General features: G+C 39.9%; 1 protein-coding gene across 3 annotated transcripts in view; it reads right to left on the bottom strand.

Annotated features, from left to right (window-relative positions):
• Positions 1 to 7,301: 7,301 nt before the first annotated feature.
• DOK7 (docking protein 7) overlaps positions 7,302 to 18,829 on the bottom strand; it is a 66,710-nt gene continuing 55,182 nt past the window's right edge. For all 3 annotated transcript variants that reach the window (XM_069794683.1, XM_069794664.1, XM_069794675.1), the window contains 4 exons: positions 14,852 to 14,917; positions 13,708 to 13,779; positions 10,429 to 10,581; positions 7,302 to 8,761 (listed from right to left, as the gene is read on the bottom strand). In XM_069794683.1, coding sequence (XP_069650784.1) covers positions 8,625 to 8,761; positions 10,429 to 10,581; positions 13,708 to 13,779; positions 14,852 to 14,917 — 428 coding nt within the window. In that variant the 3' untranslated portion in view covers positions 7,302 to 8,624. The remainder of the gene's footprint in view (positions 8,762 to 10,428; positions 10,582 to 13,707; positions 13,780 to 14,851; positions 14,918 to 18,829) is intronic.

Consider the following 18,829-nt stretch of genomic DNA (forward strand, 5'->3'; position numbering starts at 1 on the left):
TTAACTAAATGGTCCTTCAATGGGGAAAGAGTACATTCTCCAACCTCAATTCAGATTCAAGTTCTGGGACTCTTGTTTACAATTCCAAATATGCCCAGTCACAGTGTAAAGATTCTTCATTCACACCAGTTCCTGGGGCCGCAGATGATCTAGTATTTGTTCTGTTTTCAAGTTCAAGAAAACAAAGCGGAGTGAGAAGAACTATGTGCAAAAAGTGACATCTCCAAAAGAAGAGACTTCCATGGCAAGAGCTCAGCAATCAGGGGTTACTGCTCATTTCAGTTCAACAGCAGACCACTGGCAGTGGGAAATGCACCAAGTTTCTCCCAGTTTTTGTTAGGAATTTTTCAGGTTAGACCTTTTTCCTAATCTGTACCAAACTGACACAAATTCTTACACAAAACCCACATTCCAACAGTGTGAACACCTTCCACAGAGGTAAATGCAGCCTGAAGTGCTCAAGTTACCCTTCCCAAAGCCTTTCTTCAAGCAGCTAATAACCACAATCTGTACAAGATACATATGTCTTGAACAGTGTTTGCATTAGCCTCAGTTTGCTGGTGTCGCCTAACCCTTACCACTGATTGATTGTTTCAGGTTTTGTGCATACTGATCCTCATTCCCCTGCAGAGGAATGAGCTTTGCAGACCTGCAAAATAGTTTTCATTCATGATAAGTTATTAATTCAGGGTAAGAACACAGTTTTCCAGGGACGTTCTTAGGAATTGTTTTCCTTCTCATTTTATTGCCATCTGTATAAACAGCTATGCTAGAAGTTTTGAAAGAAAAAATCAGCCAGCATAACCCAATCAGACACTCAGAAGTCCAAATCAAAGTACTGCTGCGGTACATATCTAGGATTACAGAAGAAAGAGGAGAGAGCATATTTAGCCACAAGCATACAGTGAGAATAAACATGAATTCTCTTGAGCTCCTTCAAACCAAGGAACAGAGCAACTCATCCTATTCAGTTTTGACCACTTACAGCTTTCCAGTGACACAGTGGAGACCGAGAGCAGGGGTAGGTAGTTTGGCGTTTTCACGTTGACAACCTTGGCCACCAGGTTTTGTTTTATCCAGTTACTTCTGGCTCTTCCTGCACTGCTGAGGGCAAGCAGCATGCTGATAGACAGAGAGACAGGGGCACTGTCGCAGTCCAAACCAAAGGTGTGGCCAGCTGCAGGCTGTAACATCCCGCACCGTCACAGTTCCCCAACCAGATGGACAGCAGTGAGAGGGTCTAAACACGTTAAACGTTGTCAGTGTAAAGGAGGGCTTGGCCAGAGGTGCATACACTGGAAAGAGTATCTGGTGTCAGCAAAGCTCCAAAGCAGCCCACCCAGGATTTCAAATCCAGTCACGGCAGGACACGCATTCTCACAGCTGTCACTTGTGGTCACTAGTATCATGCATTCACCATAAAAAGCACAGAGATGGCAAAAATTCATCTAAGACCTGTTCCTGGGCTTTCAACAGACCTGATCCATCTCTAGCAAATCTCCCAGCTATTGTAAATAACACCGGTATAGCTAAATGCAGAATTAGGTGCACCTTCATGTCAAGTTAGGGTGGTCTCTGTTTCATAGCAGGGCCCAGCTCCCACCACCCTTCACCCAACGTACATACTAAGCTTTCATATACTTTCCAGAGAGGAGAAAAACCAGACATGGAGAATAATTCTGTCCAAGGTCTAGACCATATATACAGTACAAGCTTGAACCGTTTGCACGACTTGATGCAAAGGCAACGAGACACGCGCTGTCACGCATGGAGCACGACAGTCTGCTTCTTTAGAGTGGACGCCGGCATTTAACCATCCCACAGTTACCACTCCTTCCCAGTAGAGACAGTGCCAGCTCATCTTCTGCTTGACCAAGGACACAACCGCAACCTTGGCCTGTTCCAGGAAACTCCCCTTCCTTGCTACAACCACACTGTGTACCAGAAGCACCAATCCAGCCAGCAGGTCTCCAGCACTGGCCCAAACTACATTTTCCAGACTCATACGCTTCTGCCACCCTGTCGCTGCCCTTCTTCTGTCAGTACAATAGCTGGCAAAGGACAACTGTTGCTTTCCAGCTCTCTGCTGACACCTACCTACTTCTCCATCAAATTCCCAATATGAATTTTTCCTGTGCTTCTCAATCTGTGTCCAGTACTGCTGACCATTGGTAGTAAAAGGACAAAGTGTTACAGCAGCCAAAGGCAGGCCACAGGGTACGGCTTCCAACTGTAGTGTGATTAATTGAGCAGTTCATTACATAATAAAACTTCGGTATCCAAAGGCCAGATTCCTTTCCGAGCATGCAATCTGCTCTATTTTCTGTATATGAACTATCCATAAATTGGCAGCTCAGCCCACAGATGACTAAAATTTAACTTATACAATAGCAGATGCTATGGCTTTTTTTTTTTTTTTTTTTTTTAGGGATTTCACAACAGTATAATGTAATGTAGAGACAAATTACTGTCATGCTAAATCGGCTTTCTGATCCCACCCCCCCCACTGTGCATTCCTCAAATAAGTTGACACTTATTATTTCGGTAAAACGGTGATGTTACATACGCCTCTGTGTACACAGTGGGATAATAAATCTGAATTATTTCTAGATGCTCTGATGCAGACAAATGTTTGAAAGCAAGTAGGTTTTAAAGTTAACTTTCACTCACCCTAAAGTTTTTACTAAACTCAAAGTTTACTTGGCAGTTACACTTTCCTAAACCTGCACACTGTCTTCTAAAGCTGTTTATTGTGTGAGAATCCAGGACGTGAATTACATGTATTTTCCTGTCACTTACGTTACAGCCTTTCAAAGAAAAGTCCTTAGGAGAGTCGTTTTTAGTCTGTAACCAACTGGTCATCACTGTTCTAAGCCTCAGTGTGAGGCTACCCTGAAACCTGTTATCTTTAGAACAGAACAGACTAGACTATTTCAGTTGGAAGGGACCTACAATGATCATACAGTCCAACTGCCTGACCACTTCAGGGCTGACCAAAAGTTAAAGCATGTTGTGAAGGGCGTTGTCCAGATGCCTCTTAAACACTGACCGGCTTGGGGCATCGGCCACCTCTCCAGGAAGCCTGTTCCAGGGTTTGACCACCCTCTCGGTGAAGAAATGCTGCCTGATGTCCAGTCTCGACCTGCCCTTGTGCAGTTTTGAGCCGTTCCCAGGCGTCCTGTCCCTGGATCCCAGGGAGAAGAGCTCAGCACCTCTTTCTCCACGTCCCCTCCTCAGGAAGCTGCAGAGAGCAAGGAGGTCGCCCCTCGGCCTCCTTTTCTCCAAACTAGACAAACTCGGTGTCCTCGGCCGCTCCTCACTGCACATTCCTTCCAGCCCTTTCACCAGCTTTGTTGTTCTTTTCGGGACGCATTCAAGGACCTTCACATCCTTCTTAAATTGTGGAGCCCACAACAGCAGGCGGTACTCGAGGTGAGGCCGCACCGACGCTGAGTACAGCGGGACAATCGCCTCTTTTGGGCGGCTGGTTATATATACGGTGTTTGATGCACCCCAGGATGGGGTTTGCCCTCTCGGCTGCTGGGGCACGCTGCTGTCGGCCAGCACCCCCAGATCCCTTTCTGCAGGGCTGCTCTCCAGCCACTCCTCTCCCCATTTATACTTGTGCCCCTTGGCGTTACTCCATCCTAGGTGCACAATCCAGCATTCCTGCTGGACTTGTTAAATTTCATCCCTTTAATCACAGCCCAGTGCTCCAATCTAAGTAGATCCCTCTGCAAGGCCTCTTGTCCCTCAAGAGGGTCAACAGCACCTCCCAGTTTGGTGTCATCAGCAAACTTGCTAATGGTGCGTTCAACTCCCGCACCCAGATCATTGATAAATACATTTACCAGAACCGGCCCTAGGACTGAGCCCCGAGGAACATCGCTGGTGACCGGTCGCCAGCCAGATGTAGCCCCACTCACTACAACCCTTTGTGTCCTGCCCTTCAGCCAGTTCTTCACCCAGCGCACCACGAACCTGCTCATCCCACAGCTGGACAACTTGTCCAGAAGGATGGTGTGAGGGACGGTATCAAAAGCCTTACTAAAATCCAGGAAACTACAGCCACTGCCTTCCCTTCCCTTCATCCACGAGGTGGGTGACCTTATCATAGAAGAATATCGAATTGGTTAAATAGGACTTTCCCTTTGTGAACCCGTGTTGACTGTGCCTGATGATTGCATTGTTCTTTAAATGCCTTTCAATCCTACTCAAGTATCATCTTCTCCATCATTTTTCCAGGAACTGAGGTTAGACTAACAGGTCTGTAGTTCCCTGGGGCTTCCCTCATGCCCTTTTTGAGTTTGGAATAATAACACTGGCTAGCTTCCAGTCAGCGGGGACCTCCCCAGACTCCCAAGACCTTTGGCAGATGATCAAGAGGGGACCCTGCCGTAACATCCGCTAGCTCCTTCAGTACGCTGGGATGAATCCCATCAGGCCCCAGGGACTCGTGAACATTCAGGTGATACAGCTGGTCAAGGAAAGCATAAAACTGAACTCATCAGAACCCATCCAAATTTTTAAAAAATGGCACTTTTCCTTAATTCCACTCACCTACACTGAAAAGACATGTTTGCAGAGCTACTCCTTAGGAATTTCCCTTTGCTAACTTCTAATTCTTCCATCCTTACTCTGCTTTGTTTGTTCTTACTGCTGTATGATGTTAAATTAACATTTCCATTCAACCTAGATTGCAAAATAATGTTTGTGTGACTGGCCAAATGAGAGCTGAGGATCTTGCCAGATAAAAGGTGACATCAAAATATAGCAGCACTGTCATCTGAAAAAAACGCACAATTTTAACAGAAATGGGCGGCTAGTAACCCATAAAATTCTGTGTCTTCTTCCTGTGGTCATTTTAGCAACAGCATGTGTGTTATCCCAGAAAAACTAGAAAAGGTACTTATCAAAGGGTGCATGTTTCAGAATCTCATAAATAAATGTAATCACTCATAATTCAAAGTCGAGTATAGTTTTCCAAGCTACACTAATTAAAACTCTTTTGTTTACAGCAGAGAGGAAAATGAGAAATTTTTCCAAGCTATTTGCTAAAAACAACTCCTGGGGCAGATTTTCGCACACATTTAGATGCCTAAAGACACCTACTGGCATTTTCCACAATTAGGTGCCGGAGTGCTATTAAAACCCAGACAACTATTTGCATTGTTGGGCAATTAAATGCCTCCAAACTCCATCCATCCATCCTGCAACACGTTAACTTGGAGAAATTCCATCACCCAAATACTTGCATATAAAAATGTTCCATAACAGCTTATGAACAACGCCATAAAACCCGCTGAAGTAGTAGTTACATTTGGCAGTAACCTACTGAGTAGGGCTACCAGAAAGAAAGAGGTACGTACGCAACACACCAACAGTTATGACCAAACACTGCACTTGCTGACAGTGTGTTTTCTTATCACTGAGAGCCCTGCCCCAAACTGGCACTTCTGCCATGTTGAAGTACTTCAAGAACATCTTACAGAAGTATCAGCCACATCACATTGTTTTGTTCTTCTGGTAAATGATTCCTCTTACTCCTGGTAAGGGCAGGAGGAGACCTGACTCTGGTAGAATCCTATATTAAAAGCGAGCAAAGTCTTCGTTTTTACCAGCAGAAGTTACGAGTCACATTTATCTCTTTTGGTTTTTTTGTAAAGAGCTCTGAATCTGGAATCATCCTATATCAATCACAAACTGTATTTTATATCACTTGCGCACAAGTTTATGCAGGGCATCTGAATAAACCCCTAACTATTTGTACATTAACAGCAGTACTAGAGTTAACTCATGGAAGCTACATTGTGAGCACGAGCCTGCTCATAGGGTTATGGTTTGACTTCCATTTTCCCCAGTTCACTAATGGAAGTTGAAGGCATGTTATTTTATCTATTTAGGAAAAAGTTTTTCATTTCTGTGAGCTCCTGTTGTTCAAATGAGAAAACTTTAGTTTCTTCAACAGAAATGTCAAGCCTATAACTTGACAGGAAGGCTTGCAAGGTACTACAAAAACAACAACCAACCAGTTTTTACCAGATGCAACAGTAAGGTTTGGCCTCCTACTTCACCATGATAACATAATTTAGTGCATGGCAATATGAAGAGAATTTAAAAAATAAGCTAAAGTCATCTGTTCTCTTTGTCCTATTCAAGTGAAGTAAAAAAAGAGAAACAGAAGCCTAAAAAGTAAAATATTTCATTTGTGGAAAGCCTTATAGGATAATTATGTTGACATTAACAAAGGCTTAAGTACAAATTTATATCCAGCCATCTAACTAATCCTAGCTGAAGTTACTATGACATACACAAATACGTGTGCACAGAGAACCATATGCATGCATGGATTCACAGCCCTGTTCAACTTGAAAAACATATTTTTAAAATTGTGACTCCTCCTGTAAGGTCAGCAGCAATATGATGACCTTTACTATTGTGTCAAATCTTTACCCGTGCTGCAAGTCCAGGATTCAATGCAAGCAATTTTGAGCAACATACCAAAAGGCAGCTTTTGTAGAGAACCTGGGTGATATATTTTCCTGGTAAATATATTTTTACAGTAGAAATATGGCAGCTTCATTATATAACATGATGGAAAACACTGCCTTTCACTGCATCAGGCAAGTTACGCTCACTTTAAATACTAAATATAAATAGACACATAGCAAGAGATTTAACCCTGCAAGTCCTCCAGTAGAGGATCCTTAATTGAATAGCCATTCAGTTAGATAAACCTGGTCCCAAGGAGCTCTAAGTCCAGGCCATTCCAGTTGTACTGAATATGTGTTCACAAAGCAGATCACCACTCCCATTTGTCAAATAAGAAAAATCTTTTAAACTGGGAATCTCATAAGAAATATTTCCTTTCCCTTCAGAAGTATGCTAGGCTGGTAAACAGAAAAGTACATCTTAGCACAGGACAGGTGACAATGGCAATTGTCAACTGTCAAACACATTTTGATTTATTTGAGAGATTTCTGATATTCTACATTACTATTAAGGCTACACTCAAACAAATTTATAGGTTAAATTCTGCCTCAAAAAACAAACACCCACCTCTCATTCTATGTCACTTAGTGAAACCCTCAGTGGCACAAAACTTCCACTCACCAATATAAATTATAATGCATATCTGAAAAACAAAATTGGGCTGTGATATTGTATCTTAAGAGGACACAATCAAAAAATCATAATACCCAAGATATCATTCCAGATAACTTCTGGAAGCCAAAGCTGATATGTTATCTCAGGCCAAAATTTTGTTTTCTTCATAAGTACATTGCCTTGTTAGTCTAGTGTCACTGCCATAACATTTTATTTAAATAACATTTTGTATCACGACAAAGACATAGAACAGAAGAATTACGTAGACAATGCAACACAAGAAACTAAGTCAAATTTTGAATCATACAATCTCACTGTACAAAAGCAAGATGTCACAGACTTGTGCATAAGCCTATATTAAAACATAACATCCTGTTGTGCCTCAATTCTGTAGCATCTCTGAAGACATCATCCTCTTACACAGAACTGTTTTTTTGCTATTTAGGGACAGCAGAGAATTAGTCAGTGAAAGCTTTAGATTCAAGGTGGATGATCTGCTTTTGACGCTGGTTTACATTAGGGGTAGTTTTGGAGATACAAATAAAGGACTCCATTTTCAAAAGTGAATGTTTCTTTTGAGTACCTTGATTTTAAGATATTCTGTATGAGCAACCTGAGACCTGATTTTCTAAGCAATACATACGTTCAACTCCAGCAAAATTGCTAAGAATTACAGGTACTCAGCAACTATGAAATCAAAGTCTACGGTTTGACACAAGGTTTTTAAGAACAGAAGCACTCAAAATGTCCCTTCACATTACTTTGGTTTACAGACATAATTAAACTAAATAATTTGTTTGTGTGTGCTCTTGTCTGTATGCATAAACATATGCATCCCTGACACTGCAGCTTTTAAAATCTGAGCAGCTTTAGCCAAAGCTGCAGAACTCTTGGTGAGGTATAAAACTGAACTACCCATAGGTAAAGTTAAGCATGTCCATAAATAAGCATATAAAGTGAACAAAACTGTGCCTGCAAAAAATCAGGCACTGAATTTTCTTGCTTTTGTAAGAGTCCATTAATATATTAATAGAGGTTTTACATATTTTATACACTCAGATATATACATATATTTTATCAGTAATGTGTGTTTACACACATACATATGCACACATGCAAACATATGTGTACACTTACCACTCACACACTCACATTCCCTTATCTGCACACATTCAAGTTCTTTATTTTTAAAGAAAATGCCACCATTTAATAAACACTGGAATTGATTCCAGGTTTTCCAGGATTTTAGAATTATAGAAAAAGGTTACTTACATCTGTCATTGCATATGAAAAAGAAATCTGAACTTTACAACTAAATTAAAATAAAAAGAAAGACCACACACACCCCTCATGCTACCAGCTTTCCAATTCGGAATCAAGACGTTGGAATGAATCTGGTATAAATGCAATAAGCAATGGCAGCATTTTGTATGAGTATTTTTTACAATAAACGTGAATCTTTTGGAAGATAATTTAGTACCAATTTATGGTGAGCAAAAAGTTCTTTCCTAGACAGGTCACTGTTGAGCCCCTTTCTTCTTCTGCTCTAGCTCCTGCAAGCGTTCCTCCCGGCACTGAGCATGCTGCGTTCCCACTTTGTGGGCTGTCTCGGTGGCTGCAATGTCAATCTGTGCATATCGGGATGATCCACTACCTGAAATACCAAATGAAATCCTGTAAGAGACTACACCCCTCATATATTCCTGGGTAAAACTGACCCAGGGTTAAGCTACTGAGGCACTTCCGCAGAGTTCCTAGATGATCTTGGTCTGGTCTTAAAGCAAGCTCTATAAAGGGAGTAAGATGATAACCACAACTAAAAAAAAAAACAACAAAAAACTCAAAAGCTTTGTTATCTACATATTTTAGCTACCTGGTTTTCTTCAAATAAGCAAATGAACCACTTGTATTTCTGCCCCAGGTTTGAATCTCCACCCCTACTCCTCCCAATCGAAGACAAAATTGAACTCAGTTCTCCCACTTCTGTGAGGCCTCATCAGCAGGCTACTAGTCAGTAAATGAACAACATCTAGTATTTGAAAATAAAACACCTTTGGTAGGGCAGTTGGCAGGGTTTCTTCTTTCTCTGGATTAGGCACTCTGTGAATGTTTACCAGATCCACCACCCTCTGCCTCAGAGAGAATGACAATTTAGTCCAATAATTGGCAATAAGGGAGATAAAAGCTGCTCAGTCTGTTCAGGAGTAAAATAGTTCTGTATAGGTGCAGACATACAACTCCAGATGCTGGGAAAACTTTAGTATGAAAAAATAAAATATTTATGGTCATCAAAGGCGCCTTCAATGTTGTACAAGTTGAGCTTGGGAGGGTAGCTGACATTTAGGAAAGTTTATGTCAGTTTATGGAATTCGGCTCTTCATTCTTAATGCCTTGGTTCACTGTCTTTAAAATTAAGATAACACATCGGTTTTCCATCTCAATAGGATGTTGTACAGAGAACTACATTAAAGTCTGGGAGAAGCTTTGAATTACTTAACTAGAGCCATATAAACATCCGCAAAAAAACAATGGGGAAAGTGCTAGCATTTCAAAGTTAATAAAATAGCTGAAATTAAAAGTATAAAAATTAAAATCTCAGTAGTTGAAAACTATATGGAAAACCCATCAATACCAAAGTGAGCCAGATCCTGATTAGGGGCTTTCTGTAAGGAGGAATGCATCTCTAAATGACAATACATGGTAGCTATATTTCATATTTATGTGCTAATTGTCCAAGTTAAGCATTAGAAGTAAAATACCCAGACTCAGACAAAAGAATCAAAAAAAAAAATTTTTAAAAAAATCAAACACTTGGGCTGACTTTCTCTCTGTAGCACTTCTACACATCCTCATGGGCAGCAGATAGAAGAACACTATGTTCTATTCTTAAGCATTTATTGCATGGCTCCAAAGTCAGTATCTTCAGGAGCAAGCCCTGTACACCTACACCCACAGCCTTGTTTCTGAAGCCAAGCAAGAAAAATTAAGTAAGTGTAGTCCTAATATGTGCAATGAAAATCTTGAGAACACGAAGCAAATTACTGTCTGTCAAACTCCACAGACACAAAAATGTTCACTTTAGAAAGAGTGCATATACAAAGCACCTGTCAGAAGGATGCAACATCTTATAGAACCTCATTACTTCAAAATCTTTTCCAAAAGAGTTGGCAATTACAAGAACTGCCTCACAAACATACCAGGGTTCAACACCTCTGTTAGCAAAAGCCTCTGGGTAGGTGAGAAATTAAGATTCTATATGCACCACACATTCTGCACTACTGCATCCTTTGCTGTTTAAATAGTATTGTAAGACTTCCTTACCTCTTATGCCTGTGCTATGTTCTTGAAGTTCCAATTCCATGTAATGAAGCTGTTTTTTGGAAGTAGGGCTGACAGGAATATTAACATAGGTGGCTGTCTCACTGTGGGGTCGATCTGATGCAGAGACATCAGCTGAATAACCTACTGCTCCTTCTAAAATAAGTAATATTTTATTATAGACAGTTTGCAATGACCAATGACCCATTTAATAAAAACGTACTGTTCCATCAAATGTTCTGAAAGCAAACATCCAGCAGCAACAACTCAGCTTGCCAAACAGCACGTTCCTCAGTCATAGACGGGACATGAGAAGACTAAGGTTTCTGCAGAAAAGATCCTCAGAGGCTGATCAAGTCAGAAGACCACAGACCACAGCCAGTGATCTCACAATGTTGTGACAGAAAGCAAACACTATGCAGAAATTTTCAAACAGAAGAAATGTATGCAACACTACCTCACAAGGCTTTCAGCTCTAACTCAGGTTAGTAAAGCCTTATATGAAGCAATCTGTTCTAGGAAGACGGGAACTATTATATCATCTGCAAGAGAGCAACCAAAATCACTAGAAGTTCAGAAAGTATGTCCAGAAAATAGGGAGTGAAGAACTGTTTCAAGCAAGCTTGAGGAGAGAACATCAACAGCTTCCCTGTACTGAGTTGAAAAAGATAGGAACGATACTAAGTGGGGACAGACCAAGTAATAAAATACTTTAATTGCAGGAAAAAAGTAGAAGATTAGACAGTGGGAAAACCTTTCTAATAGTAAATATCACAAGAACACTAGAGGAAATCCCACAGAGGCTGAAGAATTTCTGCATCTAGAAATTTCTAAAAAAGAGATAAACTAATACCTACCAGGAAACAATTCTCTGTGAAGCGATTCTGACTTAAAGACAACTTTTTTTGTCTACTGGATGAATTCTCAAGACCTCTTCTAGTCCTACTTTCAATTATTCTAATCTTGTCAGAAGTTAAACTAAGAGAGAAGGTAGAAGGTTAATGTTCCATTCACTGGCCAGCCAGGCATTCCAGCTTTCAATCCCTTCCTGATATCAGGCACCTACATCTAGTTTTTCAATCCATGAACACCAAGGGACTTCCCAGAATTACCTGGGCTACAGGAGACCCAAATACAACTCTGTATTCCCTCTGTGCTTGGGCAAAGCTTTGAGTCACATTCTCATTACTATCCTACGCAGCAGGATAGTAATCACCTGCCTGTCCAGTCCAGTTGAAGTTCTTACCCTTAAACACCTTCTGCTGTTAAGTCAATCTGGGACAGAGGAGTGCAGAGGAAAAATGGTATCACTTTCAGGTTTTCCCTTTCCCTGAAGTTCTCCCATTAAGCCCTTCCTTGTCCCCACATAAAACTGGTATCAAAACTTTATTTGTCCAAATCACTGCGTTTCTTTTCTGCCCATTCAGACACTGTTGAGATGTGAATGGAGAGGCTGTAGGTGATCAAGGCTCTTTAGAGCACAGGAAAGAACTTCTTCTATCCAACCAACAGCAGCTGTGAATAACCATTTAGGGGAACTTTTTCTTCTTTTGGAGTGTATTATTCTTTTGGAGTGTAGCAGAGAGAGCTCATACAAAGTTGGGCAACAGTGAGAATCGTCAGAGGCTACAGCAGCTTCCAGGATAATGGAATGTCTCCAGGCTTAAGCTATTTAAATCAAAGGAGTCTACCATGCAGTCCAACATTTTAAAAGCCTGGAAACTTGGCCAATTTTCTGACAGATTTTCATAAAGAAAACATAGGAACATCCACAAAATAACCAAACATTTTTCTGACAGTCAGACTTCAAGTTGTTGTCCCAAAGCCAGTTGTTAGGAACAAATGAAAAGGAAAAAAAAAAAGTAATCAAAGAAATTCCTGTATCTTCATCAAACATCATTCTCAGAAATTATTCTCAATTATTCTGTCTAAAGTATTTCAAAGGAACTTGGCCTGACTGTGCCAAAAGGGATTCAGCAGAACCATAGCATTGAAAATCTGCATCCCAAATAGTTAAAGTTGTAAGCAAATGCCAATATTAAGGACTGATACAGCCATGAACAGTCATGAAGGAAAAGATAATTTTTGAAGTCTTTCTATATGCTGTTAAAGTGACATAGCAGGAGTTTAAGTGAAGTGTCCTCAAAGCTGGCTAGTATGAAAACCAGCAAACTTCTTTACAGAGCTAAATGGTTGAAAGGTTTCAGGAAGCTGAATGTCATACCTGATGCAGACAAGCCAAGTAATTTTCCTGAGAACTAAAAAAAACACACGGAGAATAATGTATTAATTGGTAGGGCTTTGTGCAAGAAAAACAAAAGAAACACACAGAACAATGAAACCCCTGGCAACAGTCAAATATTCTTTTCAAAGGAAAAAAACAAACCAAGAACAAAGTGGGCAAACTGGAATGGAAGGAAAGGAAAAGTCTTCTGTTGTTTAGTCAGTGCTGTCTTAATAGAAACTGTGCTTTTCTTTGTAAACATGGAAATACTTGGCTTTTCATTTTTCCTTCAAATAAAAAAACAACAAAACACCTCATTAGACATTACAAACTGACTTATATATGTTTGAAGAGAAGGGTTTATTTGAAAAGCACAAGACAGCCAAAAGCTCTTACTAAGAAAACAAGGCACACACAGAGAGCTGTGGACAAAGACAGTGGTTTCAGCAGTCCATTCTGGGTGGACAAAGGTAGAAAATGATTACAAGAGGGGTCAGAGGACCAGTATTTGAGATCATTATGGAAGGAGAATTTGAGAGAACAACAGACCAAAATGTTTGGTTACAACATTCTAAAAGAATTGGTAGAATATCATGATTGCTTGAAGAGAAAGGAGAAAAATGTAAGAAGAAAAAAAAGATAGGTAAGCAAGTAACAGGAGAAGAGTAAAAGGGAAAATGCAATGGCACTGAAATGATGGGGAAAAGACAGAAAAAGATAGTATAAATGTGGAGAGAAGAAGAAAATTATATTTGAAACTGCTGTTTTAGCCTTTCTTTCAGCAAGTGTTAGTCATTCATATTTTCTACCCTATGTAGGCACCGTTCTCAGAAATATGTGATAAATAACGCAGAAAGAAAACCAACACCATAAACACAGCCCTGAGATAAGTGTGTGCGTGCGCACATGTGTGAGCATACATGTAAAGCTGACATGTTCAAAGGGCAACATCTCAAAAATAAACATTTAGAAGCCACCACAACAAAAAATGAAAAGGAAAAAGGAACAGGAGATCTTAGTGTCCTCTGATGCAGCTGGCTGCAAAGACCTGTACTCACCAGGTTCCTCAGGGCTAGTAGGAGTTCCAGGTTCTGCAGGAAGTGTCAGCATCTCATAACCACCTTTAGGACCTAGAATACAGGAACACCATCAAGAGCTTTGGATTTAGAAACTTGCACAATGAAAACAAAGCATACGATTTTTTTATTTTTACTTGTAACCTTCTAATCTGAATAATCATACTGAAAAAAATCTCAGAAAGTGTAAACAGTGGCTAGTGTTGACTTTCCTGTGGTGGTGATGCCAGCATTTTCTAATGAGTGCAACAGCAAGGAAATAAACGTTAGACATTTTTGCAGGTATTCACACTGAAGGCCACTGAAGTCAACAGCATGTTTTGCTATACATCGATGAGGGAGCAAAGCTGTCTTGAAAACATGAATCAGGGAGAAGTGCGTGGGTGATCTTGGGAGCATCTGGAAGACTCTTGTTAAAATTCCACCTCCAGCATGATGGATAACTTCTTGATTTCTGACAAAGCTCTGTAAAAAATGCTTAAACTAGCCCTTCCAAATATAACTTTGCTTTCCAAGTGCAAATCATCATCTTTGCAAGAAGCCAGGTTGCACAACACCACCAATGCTTTCAGACCACTAAGCTGAAAAAAGATGCCCAGGTTGTCCTGTGATCTCAGACTCCACCCCAGTTCAAACAAGGCAAGCTAAAAAGCTATGCCCATAGAATGAACATATTGGGATTAATTTTGAATGACAAACACTCATAATTTTATCTGCTGGTGTTGTTCCTTTCTCCATTATCATGAAGAAGTATCTTTAAATGTGGTGGGTTTTTTCCCCACCATGTCATTGCTAAGGTACAGGATTTCTCAGGGCCCGAGGTGGGGTTTTTTTGATGGGTGCCCTTTGTTAAAGTGCTGGCAGCATTTTACTGCTGTGAATAAGATTGCTGCCTATGCTCTGACACTTATCTCATCTGTCACTGCCTCTTCTAAACTTATCCCATCTGTCAATGGCTTTCTAACAAAAACCCTGCAAAGCAAAAAAACCCCAAAGAAATACGTAAGTCTTACAATAGGGTATTGAGTCATATATTACCTTTAACTTTTTCTGAAGTTTAAAATAATTTGTTTAAATTAATTTAAATATACATGCATACACATACCTCGTAACCACTTACACTTACCAGCTTGGAGGCTGTGCCCTCTATGTACTTTCAAAGACCCAGAAGCTGCCATGACAGAAGCACCACCTGTTTTCAAAGAGAGATATTCACATTAAATCTAAATACCTGTTGCTATTATTAGATATCTGCTGTGCATCAGCATTTTTAGTAGATGATTCTGAAACATCAAGAAAAATTTCAGTAAGAATTACAAGTCATTGTTCTTCATTTAAGCAACATTCCTTTTTGTTTCAGTAAATTCTTTATCCTGAGGTTGTGGCACTGTAATCTAATTTTGTTGGTTTTTTTCTTTAGAAAGAAAGGATGCCTTCTATAAAACTTCAGGATACTGGCCTCCCTGGTTGTGGTGAGTACTACCTCACTCACAGAGACAGTCTTGAACTAAGCAGTAAAATGGCAATGAAAACTGAGTGGGGGGTTGCCTTTGCAATCCATAATGTAGCTTTGGCAACAACAAAGTTTAAAGTGTTCATTAAAATCTCATCCAACTGGATCCAAAACCTATTGAAGTCAATGGGAAGAACTGTATCACTGTCATGGTTTAACCCCAGCCAGCAACTAAGCACCACGCAGCTGCTCACTCACTCCCCCCCCACCCAGTGGGATGGGGGAGAAAATCAGGAAAAGAAGTAAGACTCGTGGGTTGAGATAAGAACGGTTTAATAGAACAGAAAAGAAGAAACTAATAATGATAATGATAACACTAATAAAATGCCAACAGTAGTAATAAAAGGATTGGAATGTACAAATGATGCGCAGGGCAATTGCTCACCACCCACTGACCGACACCCAGCCAGTCCCCGAGCGGCGAATCCCTGCCCCCACTCCACCCAGTTCCTGTACTAGACGTGACGTCCCATAGTATGGAATACCCCTTTGGCCAGTTTGGGTCAGCTGCCCTGGCTGTGTCCTGTGTCAACTTCTTGTGCCCCTCCAGCCTTCTTGCTGGCTGGGCATGAGAAGCTGAAAACTCCTTGACTTTAGACTAAACACTACTGAGCAACAACTGAAAACATCAGTGTTATCAACTTTCTTCACATACTGAACTCAAAACCGTACCAGCTACTAGGGAGACAATTAACTCTATCGCAGCTGAAACCAGGACAATCCCGCACTTCAGTAGTCCACCACCCAGTTTTAGACATGCATAATGGCGAGCGTGAAGGGTAGGCGAAGGATCTAGCTTCCATGGGGTTTGAATCCAGGTCATAGCCAGTTCTTGTGAAATACCATTCTGAGTGTTACAGCCCGGAAAGCTTTACCGAGGGCATGTCAGATGGCACAGTCAGTCTCCTTTCTCCAGCCCAATTCAGATCAGCAGGAAGCTGTCCAGGGTACAGTATTAGATACGGAAGTTTGAGGAAACAAGAGCTAGCAACTCGGAAACCTACAGAGTGGTACACATCTAGTGTGGTTCGTCTACATACACACATCCCTTCTTTATTTAACCAGCAAACTAATCAGCATTATACCCACTTGTTCGGTTAGCATTATTCCTATCCAGCTGTGAATGTCTTGCCTCTACTGTTGTCACTGTGGGCATCTTAAGATGAGTGGCATTTACTTCCTCACATGAATAATTTTGAGGGAACTTGTGCAAGTAAATGGTATTTAACAGAAATAAGGTAGGAGGCTGTGCTTATGAGTAACCCTGTCACTGCTGACAGGGCAGCTGTGCCATGTGCTGCTGTGTGTTCGGGATCAGATAAAATTAACACTCTTCTAAGCTGATGAATAGGCTCTGAGCAGGTGAGACACTTGTCTGCAAATTGTTTTTAAAATAGCGTCCAAAACTTACCGTAATTTTTATGCAACATGAAGAAATTCTATGAGATAAATAGCAGTCTCAAATACCAAAGAAAACTGCATGATCTAGGAACCTAAAGAAAATGGCAATTTCTTAATTTTTTCCCCTGCATAAAGTATACACTCATACAATTTTTTTCTAAATCTAATAATTTCCAAGCTTATAAAATTATTGCTACACTTTTATAAAATAAATCTAAATAAAGCCCACAGATTATGTGATTTAATGAGGACAATGGATTAAAAAAAATAATAAACACCTATTTCAGAAGTGCAAACTAACTAAAACCTTTAGTTTTGTAGTTTTTGTGTACACAAAAGCATGTATAGGGTAATCCAAGGCTACAAAAACAATTTTCAAGCATACCATACTGAGAAACTGATTTTGTATTTTAACAAATGAGATCAGATTTTAGAACCTTTATATACTCTGGTGAGGACTTAACCACTAAACGTTATTTGAAATTTTGTTTTTTACAAGACTGCTGATAAAAATAAATGCAAAAATAGGACAGCCCTGGCCTAGCTGATTTACTTATATTTTCACTGTAACTGATTTTCATGTTTCTCACCTCAGAGCATCCTGTCTCTGCATTATTAAGAATATCAGAACATGCTTTATGCAGCTGAAAGCCTTACCTTACTTTGAAGAAAGACTACAGCTTCATGCTAATTGCAGCTTCATCACAAACTAGTGTGGGTTGTTTTTTTTTCTCTCCCTCAAAAACTTAATGTAATTCAGCAGAAATCATTCCAGAGGAAACATGGATTTTTAAGCAACACTTAAGATTTGTGAAAAGCAGACAGGACAGGAAAGGAGATTTAAAACAACAAGATATTCCAATCCATTTATGGTCAAGTTGAAGTTTTCCCATTTGGAGCTCGTTTAAAAGAACACTGTTAATGCTTCAGAATTTGATCTGTTGCATTTTCCTCATTTTCAAATCTGGCAACTAACAAATATTTACATAGTCAAATCTCTCATGGAATTTTTTTGGAGCTTTGAACTGTGTTGTATAAACACATGTCAAGAGAGATTGACCTAGATATTTTCTTCCTTCTTCTTTACAGCTACCATATAAACTAGTTTGTTTCTCATTTATGAATCCTAGGATAACACTTGCAGGAATGGAAAAAGCAAGTTAGCAAGATAAATTTCTGAACATACAAAGCATCCAGCAGGAGACAGACACTCCTTACCATCATTCTTTTCGACTTACAAATCCAAGTTAAGAATAATTTTTTTCAGTTTCCCCTGCCATCCAGTTCTGTGTGGCTGACTCACTCAAGTCTTTGTTAAAACTGAGTAGCTCAAGAGAGTTATTTCTGTTCTACTTTCCTCAGTGTGTAAGAGGAAGAAGATATTCAAAATGTGATAAAATGAAAATAAGCTGCAGAATATTTTGCATTCCTACATATGATTAGACTCAAATGTGTGTTGTAGCTCAATGAAGACAACTATTTGAAACATTTTTTTCTAACTTTATAGTCATTTTTTTATGCCCACTCTTCAAAAATAAGCACAGTTTACAGCACATGTGCTACTAGAAAGAGCCATGAAAAAAAATTAACAAACAAGAGGGAAGCTGGAATACATGCTATAAACTGAGCCCAGACAGTTTACATTTTCAAATCCTGTCACCTATCATTACATGGCCAGTGAGTAGACACATGCAACACTACACTGGTTTTACCAAGTGATCACTTCTTACTGACTGGCCTCTACTTTGCCTTCACGGGGCAGGTCACAAATTCCACAGGTCTGGGCTATTAAATTTGCTGACAAGGAGTCAGGACAGAAGAAAACACTATGCTCTATGATAAATTCTTGCTTCTTGTTGAATTAAAACTACCTTTATTATGAAGTACTTTGATCCACTCAGCCAAGCAACATTTCCATCTCCTCCTTTGAAAACAGATACCTTGCTTAAAAGAGCATCCAAAGGCTAGAGGTACTGTTTGACAGGAGAAATACTGCAAGTACACCAGGAGGTTTTTTCATGTAAATGTAATAAAAGAGTTCCTGGTGCTGTATAATTGCCCTGTAAAACTTCCCTCAGTTCGTTAACTCTTCAATTTTCAAAGTGATTTCATACATTTTCTGCTATACAAATGGCACTATCTGCAATACATAAAAGCTGAAAGGGATGCTTAAAAATGCTCACTTGCTCT

This window comes from Haliaeetus albicilla, chromosome 1 (assembly GCF_947461875.1).
Source record: "Haliaeetus albicilla chromosome 1, bHalAlb1.1, whole genome shotgun sequence".
In the NCBI taxonomy this organism is placed as follows: Eukaryota; Metazoa; Chordata; class Aves; order Accipitriformes; family Accipitridae; genus Haliaeetus; species Haliaeetus albicilla.